At 30.8% G+C, this 19,680-nt stretch overlaps 1 protein-coding gene across 4 annotated transcripts in view; it reads right to left on the bottom strand.

Moving 5' to 3' along the window:
* Positions 1 to 163: 163 nt before the first annotated feature.
* Positions 164 to 19,680, bottom strand: part of LOC106457739 (signal-induced proliferation-associated 1-like protein 2) — an 80,611-nt gene continuing 61,094 nt past the window's right edge. For 2 of the 4 annotated variants that reach the window (XM_022383754.1, XM_022383755.1), the window contains exons 15-22: positions 18,622 to 18,737; positions 13,574 to 13,735; positions 12,360 to 12,462; positions 8,724 to 9,309; positions 6,856 to 6,988; positions 4,759 to 4,948; positions 1,685 to 1,929; positions 164 to 901 (exon numbers count right to left, since the gene is read on the bottom strand). In XM_022383754.1, coding sequence (XP_022239462.1) covers positions 739 to 901; positions 1,685 to 1,929; positions 4,759 to 4,948; positions 6,856 to 6,988; positions 8,724 to 9,309; positions 12,360 to 12,462; positions 13,574 to 13,735; positions 18,622 to 18,737 — 1,698 coding nt within the window. In that variant the 3' untranslated portion in view covers positions 164 to 738. The remainder of the gene's footprint in view (positions 902 to 1,684; positions 1,930 to 4,758; positions 4,949 to 6,855; positions 6,989 to 8,723; positions 9,310 to 12,359; positions 12,463 to 13,573; positions 13,736 to 18,621; positions 18,738 to 19,680) is intronic. The other 2 variants (XM_022383756.1, XM_013917184.2) reach the window with 2 other exon arrangements.

The following is a 19,680-nucleotide window of genomic DNA, read 5'->3' as shown; positions in this document are numbered from 1 at the left end:
GAATAGGCAACATGTGAAAAGGAAACTAAAGGAATGAGAAAAACATCACTTTACAAACCTTAAGACTTAATAAACAAAAAAATTGATATTTTGCATATGAAAGCATTGTAATGTTTACTGATAATCTGCCAAATTTCATTAACATACACTTAACAATTTAAAATTTATAGCATGAAAAACTAACAAGCACAAAATGGTTACGAGGTCAGTCCCAGGGACCGAGCCCATGCTGAAAGAGTTAATAACCTTTGAACACCTAAGTTAGGTGCTTATAAAAGTCTCTTAGATTGTAAGAGAGATTTGAGACCACGATCAGCAACAGATAATATGCAGCAGCCAATTTTTTTTCTAGGCCATCCCTATATACTAAGAACTAGTGGGCTTAGTGATAAAATTCCTGAAGGCATGATGTCTGGTGAAATATTAAAAAGAAGATAACATTTTGACTGACATGTAAACCTATGCTATTTATTCTGAGGAGTAGAAGAACCTAACTCATCTGTACAAGTTCATTTGGTTAAAAGAAAGTTTTCTTGTAAAAATAAGCATTTCCATTCTGAACACAGATTCTAAGTAGACAAATATTACTACTACTGACATGTATGTAAATAACAAGATTTAGTCTAATTTATGTTTTATTCAATTACTTACTCTCATTTTCCAAAATTAATATCAGAAAATGAAGAGCATTGCTGCACATCTTTTTAATCACAAAAACTATCTTCATAAAGTTTCAAACTAAAATAGGAATTTACCTTCTATAGCTTTAGTAGCAGTATCTACTAAGCTGGGCCAATCAATATCTCCAGTTTCTGGGAGGGGCATGATTGATTGAAGGGCAGAAGATGGAAGAGGTTTTAACTTACCAGGAACCCTGTCTGACATAACCCTTGGAGAGAGTCTAGAAAACAGTAAGGTTTAAGCTGTAACAAATACAATTCATACTTATTGTGCTAGTTAGCAGGCTTAAGCGTATGATGGAGTGATCTGATCTGAAATACGCACAATATTTCAACACAAATTTGAAAGCAGGCCTTGATTTTCTACATGAAAATTTCATTCATTGTACAGAATCTAAATTTAAATAATACATTTCACAGTCTATAATAAGATTAACTCAAACTACTCAAATAACTTAAAAAAGAGGCACCTGAAACAAGAAAACAGTATTTATTGTGTCATAGATACTTTATTTTTAAAGCTTGAAATTAAATAATCTAGCAAACATTTTAAATTTGATGTTATGGTTTTGATGAAATTGTATATCCTAGTAAAGCATAAATTTCATAATCGCAAAAAATTATAATAAAAATATATCAATACTTTTAAATTTGTTTTGTTTTTAAGCTCAATTCTAAACAATGAGCTGACTGTGCTCTGCCTACGGTGGGCATCAAAATGCAATATTTATCATAATTAGCCCTTGATCAAACTACTCAACCAATGAAGCTATTTCTAGAAAGTTTGTAGTCATACTTCATAACATTCTTCAAGAAGGCATTACTACAGTAAACATTAATACATAAGCAGCATGAACACTTCATTTAAATCTATATCATGCTATATTTGTAATTTTTATCTAAAGAAGACCAGAAACCAAAACATTGTAACTTATGTCTAACCTTAAGATTAATACAACATGTCTAAACCTAAGAACCAACCATTTCATACACAATTTCCTGACCTTTCTTCTTTTGACATTTTGATTTCTGGATGGGATGACAGAGAATATGGTTCAGATGAGATCACCTGGGCTGGTTGGGCTTTGGTTACAATTACATGATTCTGATGATCTGCTTTTCCACTACTTCTTCCAATACTATTCTTCTGGCCACTTCCACTACTTCGTTCTAAAGATGAGTAGGGTGTGGACAGCTGAGTATGGGAACCACTCTCTGAAGGCACAGAGTCTGGACGAGAAGATGCAGCCTGGGATAAAAGCAATGCTTAGCTTGATTATTTTCTCAAATTATTAAACTAACAGCTTTTCAAAACTAAGATACTAACATAGTTGTCAATGCTCATCTTCTACATAACTTTTCTATTTTAACATAGTCTATCACCATGAGCTTGGTCATTTTGACTGACCTTGCAACCACCATGTAACCACAACAGTATCCATACTATAACTTTTAACATATGTGTCTCTTCACAAAACTTAGCAAGCTTTTAGTTAATATTACAAGTTTTTGTACATAAAAATCAGACTTTGTAATTAAGTATTTTTTACTAAAGATTTGTCTGCAAATATATAGTCAGAGTGTGACTAGGACTCTGACTTGTCTGAGAGAAAGATGATTGTCATGTTAAGATTAAAAATACTTCTTTTTTATCTTGCATTTTTTAAATTTCATTTGCATAACCTCTAAAAACTCCTAAATGATCTGTTTATTCCTCTACCTTAACACTGTATGGACTCGATTGATTTGACCAATTTGGTAACCAGCAAATAAAAAAAAAATCTAAATTACCCTTTTCCCTTTCCAGAATAACTGCATATTGTAACAAAAAATTAGAATTAATTATCTTACAGCTTAATGCTCTTAACAGTTTACATTTGCTTTTGTGCAATTTTATTGTTTTATTGCTCTTTTACCTGTGTCTTACTAGCAATCCCATGATGTAAGTCACACAGCAAACATGTAGTTCAAGTTATAGTATTCAATGATGTAATGCACAAGCTAGTTGCCAGCATACTTTGTGGAGAAATTTCATTTTATTTTTAATTACCTAACTTAATAAGTTTTTAAATATTTAATTATTATTTTTTTGCTTTCATAACAATGCATTAAAAACAAGAAATTTAGTACTTATATTTGACCTCTTGTTTACTTGCATTCAGCCTGCTAATGAAACTTAAACCTTTTTTTTTTGTAATGATGGTACTAGTATATGAAGTAATTATTTGTTCCAGGTATGCTCTTAAGAACACAAAATAATAACATACACAAATCAAACAATATTCTTTAACTGTTTTTCTAACTAAGACATAAGTGTCTTAAAATAATTCTCTTAGCTACTCAATCTCTACTAAGAACAAGGTAGCATTATATGTACTTTGGTACATTACAACTCTGTAGATGATGTAATAGCAAACATCGGAGAGAATTATTGGCAATTTGTGAGAGTGAGGATGTAATGAGAAGGTGTGGCAAGTGGGTGCGACTTTTTGGTTTATATCTGCATAAACAAAGAAGAATGAAGGCCACAAAATTAGACTGTGCCTTAGTAATATCTATACTATAATGCATAATTGACATTAAACTCAGGACTTGGTAGAAGAGTAATAGAAAATGGGAAAGTTGAAACTAATAAATGTCATATTCACAAACAAGGGGAGATTTAGAAGTTATTTAAATACTTCTTTTTAAATTAAGAAATTAAAACTTGTATAATATTAACATTTGATTTATTTACTACATTTTAATGCAAAGTTCATTCATATACATTAATAATAAATTAGTTAGATTAATTTTTAAAATTAATTCCATAAAAAGTCATGACATGTCCACTTTGACCTACCCATATTGAGAAAGTTAAGATAATTCTGAAGCAATTGGGTGTTTTTACATAAATTTTACAATTGCTTCAGTATTTTTAGTGTCAGGAGAGTTTAAGAAAGAAGCTAAAGAAATTTAGGTTTCTAGGTGTGGTACATGTACATGAAGAAATGGCATAAGTAAGGATGCCTGTATTATGAAATAAGGTCAAGAACTAGGTGAAGCATAGTTAGTTAGTATTGAGAATCATGAGTAAAGAGTTATAAAAAATAGAGCTTATGCCTAGCAGCCCAGTAAAGATACTGGGCACAAGTTGACAGTGACAAATTACTGACACCAATCTAGTAGTACAGTAAAGGCTACTACAAAGTCTATGATAGCATCTGAAATCGGTACTTTGATGTAGGATTCATTACTACAGCCTTATGTAGTAGCATAAGTAAGAAGGCAATCGAAGCACTCACCATCATAGTAACCAATTACTTGAGAGTTTTGGTTCTTGTTTTAAAAATGCCCGATGAGTTGCAGAAATTAGCCAATTAAGTGTCAGAACTACTTGCAGATAGTTAGGAATACTATTTGGAAAATTGAAAGGATACAGAGAAAATATAATATAAAAACACATATCTGGAGCTGAAAATCAGTTCTCCAGGACGGATCAAAAGTTCTCCCAGGGCTAACAAAAGATCTCCAGGGACTAGTAAGTTCTCCAGGACAAATTCTCCAGAGGCTAAGTTCTCCCAGAATTGACAATGATGATGGTATCTAATCTACAACGATACACCAGCTCAACTTTGATGTAAGTAGAAATGCTATTTCTCTTGTTCAATCAATGTAGTTTTGGATAAGATAGTAAGATAATCATATAAAGGAAATTAATGATTGTAACAGAGTGAAATATTTTATATGTGAGCAGTATTGGTCAATAGTGTTTAAAAGTGAAAGTTGGATTGTTCAGAATTAACGGATTATTAAATGTTTAACTGTTGTCATTAAAAGTGTATGTCATTGTAAGAACTCAAACAAAAATGATGCATTTCGTTGAATATCAGTCTCAGAATCAGTTTCTTTAGTATAACCATAAATCTCCTCAAATTAGCAACTTGTGAGCTCCACTCACCACTGCATTCCTCAAATAAATAAATTTGGTGTAATAGGCAGTAAAGTCGAAGCTCCAACGATAAGCCCCAAGGGCACTGCCCATTACAATTCAAAATTTACAAAATATGAAAATAAATTAAATCCTATTATTACATACCTCACTGTTACTGTCACTGTCCAAAAATTCTGGACTGATAAGCTTTAGCAAGTCTTCTTGCAATGTACTGCTGCTTGCCGTGCTACTTCCACTACTTCCTGGACCCCCTGATTTGCCACTTCGAATGGCACCTGATGTGACTCCAGGTCGCAAACGACTCAGCTTGATATGAGCTGGTTCTGAGAATGTTCTAATTGTTAAAGAAATCTTTTTCATTATGTAATCTTGGTCATTAAATAACACAATGTTTCATTTCTTTTAAATTATAAGTCATATACAACACTTTAATAGCTACTGTTCTGTACAAACAAGCAACCACATCTTAGTTAAAAGCAATTTAATCATTAAACAACTTAGTAAAAGAAAAATACACATTAGAAATAAAATAAAACAATGAATGTCTGTTTCAAACATCATGTTTTTGAATAAAACAATTAAACACATAAAATATGTAAACAAGTATAACACAGCTAAAAATGGTATATGAAAGAAGTAAAAACAAATGTTAATATTTTACAGAATCAAATTTAATGATACATACTGAAATATTTATTTGCAAAACTTTCAATAAAATCAAATACAACTTTAAACAGCAGAACAAACAATGAAGAAAGTACAGTCAAAATCTGTTATACTGATATAAAATTTGCACATAACTGATTATAAAATTTAATCCTTTCCATTTATCATCTCAAATACTACATATTGGCTACAAATGAGACTCGAAACTTTGATCCACAGCACTTGATAGTGAACTTAGAGAAGAGTTTCTAAAGCTTCCAAGTATATATTTTGGTGGTCTTCCAGCTGATTTTATAAGTTTTTTTCTTAAGTAAGAGTGTGAGCTTGAAGACCTCAATTTTACCATAATGGTGTCATAAAGAATCCAAACATTCTTTCAAGATCTCAAATAATGTGTGTTTGTTCTTGTATGGGAAGGCTTTGTGAAGCATACTCATTGCAGTTTTTGAACTTACTTTTGCCATTTAAAGTGTCATACATTTTGATATAAATCTTATACAACCTCAATCATAAAGACACCACCATTTCCTTTGAAGTTGTGATGATTACGTCCATGTTTTTTGTAATTCTAACAAAGTAGAAAACTGTTCCTTGAAACTAATGTGAGGCTGAAATTTAGAAGTGTAATTTGAAAATCAATGTAAAGCTGAGCTGGAAATGTGAGTCTGAAAATAGAACTAGACACATTAGGCTTTACATATTAGAGTTTGTTTTTGAGTGTCAGTAAAAATAACCAGAAAAGTTAAAAATGACATAATCCAGGTGATTGGAAAAATAAAACCACTCATATACTCACACAGATAGTGAATTTTGTTCTCAAATGTTTTCTTGTGCCACAGTTAAGTAGAATAAAATAATGTTGTTCGAAGTGGTTTATCACATGCAAGAAGTCAATGTAGCATAAAGGTTAAGAATAAAAGAATAATTCATCACTTCATCACAGAGATTTTTTCTTTCATTTCTAAATAAAATCTTGAAATAATAATATTGTTAGATCATAAACAATTATCATTAGATATATGTTTAAGTGAAAAACTCATAACCGAAAAGAAATCCTGGGACCGAGACTTGAATTTAGCACCTCTGACTAAAAAGGCCAGTGAGCTACCCAGGAATACAATCTCCACAATGTTCACTTATAAAGCCTCCCACAATGAATATTATCACCATACTATGTTATGATTGGTACAAGGACCAAACCATAGAAGCCTATCATAGACTTACGTAATTTCTTAAATTTTGTAAGAAAATCATGAAATAGTAAAATATTTAATAAATAACTGTAAGTCTATGTTAGACTTCTATGACTTGGTCTTTGTACCTATTATAACATAGCATGGTGATCACAGTGGAAAGTTTATAAGTGAACATTGTCGAAGACTGTTTGCACTCCTGGGTAGCTCAATGGTTAGTGCAATGGCCTTGTTATCCAGAGGTCTCCAGTTCAAGTCTCAGTCCTAGAGTCTCTTTTCACTTCGAAAATATATCCAGTATTAATTTCTAAGGAAATGTAAGTTGACTTATTTATATTTTCTTTGAGCCTAGATCAGCTGGAATTTATTATGATTAACTAACCTTCCCGTTAAGTGAGGACTCCGTGAAATGCTGCTATTACTACTACTACTACTACAATCTGTGCTCAAGTCTGCTCTGAAGTGTGGAATACTTTTAGGTGGTGTGCTCCGGACACTGTTGCAGGCCAATTCTTCTGGAAGTATGTACAAGGTCATTGTTTACTAACTACTTTACTTTCTAACTTTTTACATACTTAAAGGTAAACATTACCAAATCATCACAGAGATGGTGTTTGCCTAGGAAAAATGCATTTATCATATTAATCATTTATTCTTATAAACATTGTATTGAATTCTCCTGCAGACATTGACAAATCTTTTTATTCATATTCTAATGGCATGATACAGAAACAAAACCATAGGATGTATTAAAACACTGCTTTAAAGACCAGCTTCACTAGAAACTCACCTCTTTACAATTGTACTTTTCAAGAATTGAAAAAACATCTGCATTATTACATTTTATATAGTTAGGTACAAGACAATTAAAGATTACTTCCATTTGCAAGCATTACACATATTTTAATACAATAAAATTAAATAAAAAGAATTCAATAGTGATAAACTCAATTCATACTAATACTTGGTACTGGAAGCATAGTTCCTGAAAAGTCTTTCTTTACACAGAAAAACTGAGAAATTTGTATTATAACTTTTTGATTACTGAACAAGTAACTGCAAACTTGGTAGAAACAAAGTGGACAATTAATTTTACAAAGAGCTTTGGTTTATAAAAACATAGAAACTTTTATTTACAAATATGTTGTCTGCTTGCAGATCAATTCTATTAATTCTACTGATTAATTATACTACTACAATTATATACATTTCACCAAGTTTACTGGCACTTCAACTGATCAAACATGTGGTTTTGAAAAAGAAAAAAAAAAGGCTAAAATGAAACTAAAACCATGTTTAATGTGGATTACTTATGTTAAAGAAAGATGTGCTATAAATGTCATTAAACAACAAAAAAGAATATTTGTAGCAGTTTGAATAAATGGTTCATTTATACTAATGCTTATATTTACACTACTGGAATTATAGATAAAAAAATATATTTTATTGCATTGTCATTTCACAGTTAGCAGTAAAACACTAGACATCTGCAATAATGTTCATTTTTGAGCAGTGATATACTGACTGGGAGGGTATTTGGGGTCATGTCACTTAGATATTAAAATACACTGATTACAAGTTTATCATAATGTAATGCCATAATATTATCTCATTGGTGTTTTACAGACTCAATAAAAGGCAAATTTGTTCATATAAACCAAGAATATTTAATACCTGAATAGGGAAAAAAAAAGATTTCAATTTTACAGAAAGGTTGAACAATTTGAATGGCAAAAAAAATATTGATAACTGAAGCAAAGTTAGTATGTTGGTCAAAAGTTGGCCAAGTTGCATCTCATGCTCCTCCAGCCAACACTACTTTGGCCCATCTCTCTTTACAAAGACAAATTTGTACCACTACATACTCTTTAAAATATGTTCATTTTACATTTCACAACATGAGCATAACTTTGTGGTTATATTAAATCTTGAGATATTCTCAAAATATAGGAGTTAAGATCTTTTTAGTACATGTAAAGTTGCAGTTGCATGAGAAAATATCAAGTTATTAACAGTTAAAGAAACATAAAAGCATAGACCAGTAGTTTCCAAACTGTGTGTCACTGCAAGTTACTAGGAGTGTTGCTATAGTTTCACCAAACAAAGAATAATTAAAAAACATTAAAAAAATTGCATGTCGCAGTAGGGGTGCCATACAAATCAAGGTAAGTGGATTAGGGAGTCGTCAGTGAAAAAAGCTTGGAAACCATTGGCATAGACTGAAAAAAAAAAAAAGACTGATTACAGTACCAGCACTGCTTGCTCCTTGCAACCACTCATTTGAACTGTCTGACTGGTAATCGGAACCAATTTGGTGTGGAGATACTTTCTGAGTCTTTCTAAGCCTCACTTCTCTAGATATAGTTGGAGATTCCTTTAATTCCACAACAGTGGACTTCATTGAAGAAGAGTTGGCTGAGGAACAGACTAAAGCTGTGGATAAGGGAAGATGATGTAGTTGAGTCTGAGAAATCCCAAGCTGGGACAAAGAGAGCTCACTTCTGGAAACAACCATGTCTCCAACATGTGTAAGGGAGCTTTCTAAGTCTCCATGATCATGAGCTAAGGCAGCTGGATGACAATGTGTCCCGTGACTAGAACTGTGATGGCCATGAGAGGTGGAACTGGTGTGATGTCGTGGTGGGGTGCGAGGCGGTACAGGAAATGATAAAAGCGGACTGGATGCTACTTGGTGAAAAGCAAAGCTAGCTGTGGACTGGAAACGCACAGGAACAGGAGGAGGAGGAGGAGATTCTCTATTACCATTTACTGTTTGTGTCTGATGTTCAATACAAGTGTCTCTGCTGGAATTCTTTTCATTGTGGTTCCCACTCCCCTATAAAACATCAAATACTTCAAATAAACAATTTCTTTACTATAAACAGAACTAAAAAGTGAACATTCTTTGAAGTTTTTAAACATTCAAAGTCTGAATTATTTAGTAATCTTATTCTGAGTTTATAGTGCATGTTAAAAATAAAAAATCTGATGTTTACATAAGTAAACTTCTTTTAAGGAATATACTTCTAACAACCATTATAAGTTACTGTTGTTATGTTACATCAGTAGCATTATAAAAGAGCAAACACAGAGAACCTTAGTGGTGTAAGATTTAACAAGAAAATTACTGCCATAACATGCATGCAACTTATGAAATCTAAAGAAAATATTTTTGGGCAATTACATTTCTTAATCATCAATGTAAGTAAAAAATAAGTAAGTATATTCACAAAGGCACACTGCTATATAGAATATTACAAAATATAATTTTCAGTACTAGTAGCAGAAAATATATTATCACTGTTCTTTCTGTAGGATTGTTCAAAACTTTAGTCACTTATGAAAGAAACTCAATGACATTCAAAGCTGTGATAGTGACAAATGAAGTACTTTCAAATTCTGCTGCAAATATTTTTTTTAATGTGTGTGTGAAATAAAAATAGAATAAACCAATAATCAATGTAGGCTTATTGGCAAAAGAAACAAATACAATTGTATAAACCAAATATTCATTTGAGTACAGAATTTGTTTTTTATACTATAAGTTGTTTATATTTGTAGTTTGAACAGAGACATACACACACACACCCTTAAGGACAAACTTGTTGCAACATCTACACTTTATCCTTCAAAGTGAACACTCAATATATATATGGTTAACCCATTAACTGTGGCAGGAGTAGCTCAGTTGCCATTTTCTGACTCACAGATAAAACTGAGTTGCCATCAATCACAATGAAACGGTAATTATCGTCATTCGCATAGAGTTATAGTTATATATGCGTGACTGACGGATATTTCTGTCATTCGCAGCTGAGTCATAGAACTTCAATGACTGAAATATCAGTCATCCACAGTTAATGGGTTAAGGCAAAATCAGAGTAAACTGCTGATTTGGGCATCTTGAAACAAATTAATATGAGGATGTAAGTGTCTGTGACAGCGTTAATTACAATATTAACTAAAGACAGCAGAATAATACTCTTCTATACATATTTTATATTTTCAAATAAAAAGATTGAAAACTCGCAAATAAGTTGAACCAAATTACAGACATTCCTTTTGAAAGTGACAAGAATAATACTGAAACTAAAATACATTCTAGAAAAGGTTTGTAATAATGATGAATAGTATGTAAATTAACTGAAAGCAAAAGTGAAATTACATTTGTTTTTAAGTGTAAATACTAAGTTTTGGTGTTTTGAATTGAAATACTGGAAACAAATTATTATCCTCTCTTTAAACAATGTAAAACATATCATTTAATCTCTGACACAAGATATTTTTCACAAGACAGTGGTAATATAACAACAAATTACCTGTATTGTATATTGTATGCTAATTTTTAGCCCACAGTAAATCACACACAACAATTACATTACCATCAAAAACGAAATAACTACATTGGGTTATATATACCAAGCAGGTAAAAAAATACCAAAAATAGCTTCTGCTTCTGAAATAATGTTCCATTTTTGGAACTTTAATAATCACTCTGCAATCTGAATTTTATTTGTGAAGCATAATTCAATTATCATTCTTTAATAAATTTGTTATAAATTACTGACAGTCACCATTATCAACATCAACAACTGCAGTTTTATCAACTTAAATGTCTGAGTATACTTCAAAATTTCAGTATTAGGTTAAGCAAAATATTAATAAATTCAAAAGAAATATGAGCAATACTAATAGCAATCATAAACCTAAATTGAATTAACTGTTGTTTCAAATTTTAAAAGTTAGTGAAGAAAGTAGCATAGTTAATTTATACAGAGAATTTGGATAAGAAAGTCCATAAGCCAAAATCGTTTTTTCAACATCTGATAATTTATACTTAAAAAAAATTACATAATACAATTTGAGGATCATCTAAAAATTATACTAGGAAGTATCACTATTGTTCTAAACAGAATTTGTTTGAAAGTTTATCTTAAATACAAGTTCACATTCATGAAATTGATATTGTAAGATATGATACATATTTATGTCTTAAGTTGCACTTGAAAGCTTTAAATTGAAGGAAGTAAAAAAACCTCACGACTCATCAAAATGCAATTACACAAACTTTCATTCAACAGTTCAAGCTTAAAATTAATCTAAATCAGTCACACTGCTGTTGCAACTAGAGGGGCACTCAGTAGAGCACATACCTCCACCACACAGCGTTGATCATATTTGACTAAAAAAATACAAAAATGTGTCCATATGTCCATCATTATCAATGGACATGGACCATTCTTAGCAGAACAATGAGGAAGAATATTCTACATAGGTCCACCAAGAATAAAAATAGTGTGAAAAATCGATCCCCATGCTAACAGATAGGGATTTTTAGATTTCTGTAACCTTGCTGTGACTTTGACCTTCCAAAAACTAATCACTTCTAAGTTTGGTCATTGTCCAAATGTATTCCAACTTTCATCCAAATACATTCAGCTATTTTCAAGAAATCTTGCTGGCAAATATAGATGTGAAAACATTACCTCTGTCCACCTTCGGTGGCAGAGGTAAAAAGCATTCTCAGGTTTTTCAGTAATTTCTAGTGGTTTACCAAAGTACCTTCAAAATCACCATTCAGAATTAAAATAAAGTATTTTTTACAGCTTTCATTACAATAAAAACATTTCATTATAAAGCTTCATGCATTCAATATACAAGTTTCAACATTTTTACAATGCTGATAAAATTGTTTCTTAAATGCAATATGACATATATTCTTGCTGGGCCATTTTAAAATCACTAGTATTTACCGTTCACTTTCAAATGATATAGGAAAACTGTTTTAGGTAACAGAGAATTAAACAAGAGTTAACATTTTTACAAACAGAAAATGTTTATTGCTTGTTTTTTCATCTCTTAGTTTAATCACGTAATATGATTTACCTCATTCTTCCTGGTAGTTTCATTTCTTGATGTTCCTGCACCAGGTCGACTTGAGGAAGAATGCCCAGACAAATTAGTGGATAGTTGCGAGTCATCACTTCTACTAGAATTTAAATACATCAAGTAATTACACTGAAAATGGATATTCTATATAGCTACTTACAAAAATAATGTATAGTGAGATACTTAATGGTATGCAGAGTTTAACCCTAGAATTACAAAACCATTGTTTTTCTAAACACATTTTTCTAAACTATTCATGCACCAAATTTCTTGGTGGTCTAAGATTTTGTTAATTACAGGGTTTTTAATAATGTACGAGTCACATATGAAAAATAAAATTCAATAATGCAATTAATTCCACTGATTACTGATAGAAATACCCTGGGTATTTTATATACAAAAATGAATGATTTTGTCTAATTGTTTTGGTAAATTCTTTATATAGTGTTATAAGGTGCAAAATACAAAATAAGTCAATAAATACAATATGTGGAATCCAGCAATAATGAAAGTTATAAAAACAATTTGTCAATTTGAAAGTTAATTGTCCAAGTGATGTACTTCAAAAACATAACTACTCAAAATTTAGATAAATCAAATATTTAAGAACAAACTACATCTATTAATTAAACAACCAAGTATAACTTTTTTTTAAAGTTGAAAGATAAACTAAATAACAGTTCTAAGAATCAGTTGAAGCCTTCTAATAAAAATATTGTCTTTCTCTGAGGAGATGCTAAACTTTTCAGTTTAGTTTAAAATTTTACCTAATGTTGTGAGGGTTCTGTTGTACAAAAAACAACAACTTAGGCCAGCTTAGAGTTCAATGGTTTTATTAAGGTGTTAAGTGAAAGTGATAGATAAATTCATATTATGGCCAGCTCAGAAATGCAGTTTTGAGTAATGTTAGAATTCATCAGTTCAAATGAGTAAGGATTGTTTGGCAATTAATATTTAAGTGTATTTGAGAGGAAAGACACAACAATGAATTGTTGTAACTTACCCAGAAATACAGTGATTATAAAGAAAAAAAGCTATATTTAAAATGGTTATATCTTTAAAAAAATAACTGCCCTAGGTGTACTAAATAAAAGTTTTCTTATGTTGCTGTAATCTTGCTCTGACAAACAGCTAAGAGCCTGATGGTGAATCATGTGTGATCCTGCTTTAAAAAACATTTCAGCTCTCTAGTAAATTAAAACTTTTCTTACCTTGTGCATGCAGTTTTACTCTGAGAAACAGCTGGAACCTGTTGGTATGGTGTTGATTTGGTTTTGATGTAAACAGCTTTGTCCCGCTCAGAGTTTCCAATATTTTCATAATCCCCACCAGTCTGTGCTAATAAATAACTACAGTTTTGTAGCCCACAACCCCTAGAATAACAAAACACAAAGGTAATTCCTTCACCAAATCAGTAAAGATTACTAATTAGGCAATTAACATGCAACTATTCAAACAAACAAAAGATGCAGAAGTAGCCAATTTCTACTGTCAATTATCAAAGTGACTTTACCTGCTAGAAAACAAAAACAATAAATGTGTGTAATATATAATTACAGGTTTGAGTTTATACAAAGTAACAGGTAGATAAATTAAATTTTTTATACCGAAATGCCTGTATTACCACGTGCATGCATTACATATAAATATTTTTTTTTTATTCCTGTAAACTCCCAGTGGAGCATAGGACCGCAACAACACCTCGCCAACGAAAGGTGTTGTTGCAGTTACTTGTAGCAGGTTGGTTTTTACGGGGTGGAGTTGCTAACCCCGCGCTCAACCCTCCTCCTTTCTCATCCTGGACTTGGGGCCAGGCAAAGGCAGAGGTTGGCATGTTTGGTGTGACGGGGATTCGAACCCGCGACCCTCAGATTACGAGTCGAGCGCCTTAACCACCTGGCCATGCCGGGCCCACATATAAATATTACTTAACTAAAAATATAATTTTGATTGTATGCCACTGTTTTTTTGTTTCTAATCAACTCTCTCCCAATGTAATTACAAAAAAACGGGCTATTTTTACATTAACCCTTTCAGGACAGGCACCTGCAATTTGCAGGAGGGGTGTATGGGAATTTCACTTGTACACCAATACATACTTTAACTGTGAGATTTCTTAATGTGTCCTCATAAAAACTTGTAAGATTTTGTTAAAGATTATAAGTAGCTTGTACACAAAAAATAACAACACCTTAATTTAGTGTTTCTACTAAAAATATTTATCCATTGTAGTGATCTAGGTGATTTTCATTTTCAGAATAAAAATACTTTTCTTCATCTTAAGAGTTTTCATATTTTATTTGCATAACCTCTAGAACCTCCTAAATAAATATCAAAGTTTTTAAGGTAAATGTTTATATTTAATTTTCTCTACCATATCACTAACTGTAGATATTATCATCAACATACAGTGCAATGAAATGTTTAAAATTAAGAAACAGATAAATGTGCATACCTTTTAATTTTTTAAATATACTGAAATATTTACTTCTGGTGATATTTGTAATTTCAGGTCTTTTCCTTTCCACACATACTTAATTTTTAATGTTTTATTTTTTCCTTTCCTGTCCTTTACCATTTATTTTTCATTTCGACAGAAGTCAACAATACCCTTGAGGCATATTACAGTATCTTTGGGAGAGATGCACAACCCCTCAGCAAAATTATCTTACACTCGTGCAAAATGGTAAGCTTTGAGAACTGGGGCAATGTTTAACTCTCTCAACACGGCCTCAGTCGATTTGACCGACCATATGACCTCTTTTTTACTCGTACAGTTTTATAAATTTGTTACTACTAATTTCTAATATAGTATGTATATCTTCAAAAAATTTAACAGTCTTTCAGTAAACATTACAAGTCTTTCACATACAAAAAATCTTTTTTTTTCTGCAGTATTTTAAATAAACTAAAAAAAAGGAGTATTTGTTTTGAATAGTCCATGTGCAAAGTAATTTTCATGTTAAGATTAAAAATACTTTTCTTCATCTCAAAAATATCAGATTCAATTTGTGTAATCTCTAAAACCTCCTAAATACATTTCAAATGTTTGTTTTTAGAGTAAATTTATATTTTCTTTTATTTTCTCTACACTAACTCTATACAAGGTTGGTCAATTTGACTGACTTCGTAACCACTAAAAAAAAAATCGAAATAAATCAAAATTACTCTTTTATTCCTTCCAGAATGACTTCAAATTGTAATATGAAATTACATTCATTTATCCTAAGTAGCTTTAAACTCATAACGGCATTCAAGTATTTATAATTAAATTTTATTGTTTTATTGTCCTTTGAACCATGTCCAACTACTATTCGCACCATTATAAGTTGTAAATCACTTGGGAAACGTGGAGCTCATGTTACACTATCGAATTACTTTACCCACAAGCTGCTCATGTGGGTGCCCTGTGAAACATTTTTTTATATTATTATTTATTTTTACCTAATCTAACCTTAACTAACCTAAAGAGATCCCTATTTTTACATTTTAGTTACTTTTCTAATAATAATAAATAAAGAATAAACATGAAAAACAAAAAATAAAGTATTTACCAGAATCATCGTTTTTCTTACTGTCTATTACACTAAACCCTACTTATTTTTTTTAATACTAATGGTAGTAATGCACTAAATAATTCTTATTTAATTAAATAATGTATTGAAGATCATAGAATAATAACATGCAAAAAGCAGACAATTCCCCTAACTATCACAATTTCTCTGGCTTTCTAACTATGCAACAAGAGCTATTACAAAGTCATCCAAGCTAATCATTATCTTTCCTGTAGGAACGGAGCTTGTACTAACAATGAAATTGACAATTCTCTATTCAGAAAACAATGTTATATAATATGTCATTTGAGAGATGAAAATCTTGACTTTCTATTGGTTATAGATAATGTAGAATTAAACGTGAGAGAACTATTAACAAGTCCTGAAAAAAGAGGATGTGACAAGTGGATGTTGCAAAAAAGAGTCTGATTTTCTATTTGATAGCTCTGTAACCAAATAAAATTGAAGGCTATTAAAATTATGGTTTGTTTGAGCAATGATGATTTTATAGTGAGTAATTTACGTTGACTTTTGTATTTATTGGAGGGGTGGTAATAAAAGAGAGAAGAAGAGATGCCTAGAGAAAATGTGTCACACAAGGAGAAATTTAGGATTTTGTTAAATATTGCCTTATAAAATTAAGAAATTAAAACCTATGTACTATTAAAATATGGATTATTAGCTCAGATTTAATGCTATACTAATTAGTATAACAAACAAAAAGTAGATTAATAAAATTTTGAGTGTAATTAACTAAAACTTTGTGACATGCACAGAAAAGAATGCCTATGATGATAGAGTTAAACCTTCCTATTATGCATTTTAAAACACAAATAATACATAATTAACTAAGATATAAAAGCAAAACCTGAATACAATTTAACTGTCTCTCTAATTATAGCATATTTAAAAAAAAAAAAGGGAAGTGCTAATGTGGATAAAGTAGCCAACAAAACTACAGGCAGTTACATATATATACCCAATGATGAAAACTGAGTGCCAATTTCAAAATAACCACTATTGAATTACAGTGTAAAATGAGCTCTTTCTAATGACTATAAACATGTATATGTAGCAAGTATAAGTATGTTATAAAGCTCAAGTGTATGCACAGTGAGCATGGCACCCATCAGGAGGTTGACAAAATTTATTGTTTGTTTCCACTGCATTCAAAAACAGAAGTTTGAAACTTGCGTGTCAACGGGGCAAGTAAATGTACTTAATTTTCTAGATGTACATCTACAGAACAGGTGTTATCTGAATCAAGATAGTGAATGCGAAAGTTGAGATTTTTCATAGCTTGTGGGTCACATGACAATACTAAACTGAAATTTAAGTATATTTTTTAAAAGTTTCTTTTGAAATAAAGGTATTAAGACTTAGATAACATAAAACTTTAAATCATAGCATCCATTATAATGTTAATTTAATTCACACACATTGATAGTAAAGGTGTTTAATTAAATTTTGAATGCAACTCAATTGCTTGCACAGAAAAGTGTTTAAAGGGGTACCCGTGGTTAAAGGTTTAATAAATATTTTCCCAATAACATGACCTAAATAATTTTCAACACGAAACCCTTGACAATGTTACTCATCATTGGAAAAAATACTTCCATATGAGAAGATGACCTAGACAAATAATAATGAACAACATAGGACATGTCTATCAACTTCGATATATTATTCAATATTGTAATGAATTAATAAACAGCTTTGTTGACTTTTAAAAAAATTATTCTTTGAAAAAAAAAAAATTAACAACACTGCACAAAATATTCTGCTTAGAAAAGATAATAAGACTGTGTATCAGTTTCAGTAGGTTTTTATTTTTAATTTTTCTTATTTTCCTAAACCTGAAAACAGGTTTTAAAATCACTATGGAGTCAGTAAATTGTGTCACACAACTATTATTAGCACCCATCTTACAATAAGAGACATATTTTCAGAGCTTGGATGTATTGTCTAAAATAATATTAACCAAATAATATTTAAACCTGTGTCATGCAATTTATGACTTTTTTGCATTTTAGGCAGCTAAGCCTAATTCCAATTTTCAAATATTGCTTGTAAACAAATATGGCATTTAATAATTTACAATTTTCTCTAAAAAAAATATGTGACTGTTTCCAATTTTTGTCTTTTGCAATACAAGTAAACTCTTTCATGTTTTAAAGTAAATGTCAAAAAATATAATACAAATTTATTAGCTGGTTGCTCATTCTTAAACATCACTTGGCACACTGTCAAAAAAGAAGTAGATAGCATATCTGCCAAACATTAAGAAACTGTATATGTTCACAAATAATTTATATATTTTTCATTTTACGTACACATTTATAGACTAACATTCAAAGTGAGCTTTTAACACTCATGTACAGGGTTCAGACAAATTATATTTCCTGAAGGTCTATGTAAACAGTTGGTTACTTTCTTTTGCATAACAGAATAAGGTTTTGTTTTAGTACAAAAAAAACACAAATTATTATAAACTTGCAACACCTGACATGAGGGTTTAGCAAAAGTTGTCTCATGCTTATGGAATTCATCTTTCAACTTCTTAAATTTCCTATATAGTGTAGAAGATATACAAGAAAATTAAAAGCAGTAAAACAGTGAAAACCAAGAGTAAAGAAATTTCCCTGAATGTCTTTTATATAAGAAATTCCTTATTTTAATATTTTGTCTTGAACATCAAAACTAACCTGCGAGGAGTTCGATCTGGTAATGGAGGAATAACTGTCACAGAGACTGTCATAGATGTTTTTAAGAGATCCACCATTTGATCATAACTTAATGTGGCTACTGCAACTTTGCATATCTGTAGAAAAACAAAAGCTTTTCTCAAAGTTACAGGTTTGCATACACAAAAAAAATACAATAAACATTTCAGTTACAGAGAAATAATAAATGACATCTTGCTGTTACTTCAATACAAAATAATATAAGCATTTTGATATAATGCTGAATACACAAGAACAAGAGAAAAAGAGCAATATGATCACTTCTAATATAACTCAAATGTTACAACAGATAAATCAAAAACTGCAACTTAAACAAAAAAACATGCTTAATAAGCTGTTGGTCCATCTAGGCTGTCCCCTCCTCTAAACTAAACTAAAACTATTAAATACAAAATATAAAATCCTCAAATCCTCATATAGTTTAAGTTTTCTCACTTAAATCTACTGCATCCATAACATCCAAATGCAACACATTCCAAAGGCCAACCACCCTGTTAGAAAAATAAAACTATCTTAGCTAAGATGACTCCTACCCTATCAAAATTTATATTTGTGTCCCCTGGTCCTTGTCACCATTAAGTATGAAAAAAAAGATGATGCATCAATACTATTAATTCCCTTAACAATCTTAAATACCTCAATCAGATCCCATCTAACTCTTCTTTTTTCAAGAGAAAATAATCTCAGAAATCTTAACCTCTCTTCACATGACAACCCTTCCATCACTAGTACCATTCTAGTAGCCCTCCTCTCAATCCTTTCCAACAATTCAATTTCCTTCCTATGGTAAGGAGCCAAAGACTGAAAACAATATCTCAAATGTAGCCTAATCAGTGATCTATACAATAAAATTATAGCCTCTTTAAACTTCTATTCAATATTGCTGTAGATACAACCTAAAATCCTATTTGCCCTAACACTACGAAAAGTATATTGCTTGGATGGCTTAAGAGACTGAACAACCACTACACCAAGATCCCTTTCTTTCATAACACTGTTAAGATTATTCCCATCCAAATT

This window comes from Limulus polyphemus, unplaced genomic scaffold (assembly GCF_000517525.1).
Source record: "Limulus polyphemus unplaced genomic scaffold, Limulus_polyphemus-2.1.2 Scaffold367, whole genome shotgun sequence".
Taxonomy (NCBI): Eukaryota; Metazoa; Arthropoda; class Merostomata; order Xiphosura; family Limulidae; genus Limulus; species Limulus polyphemus.
Note: the sequence above shows the minus strand (reverse complement) of the source record. Positions and strands in the feature narration are given on the sequence as shown.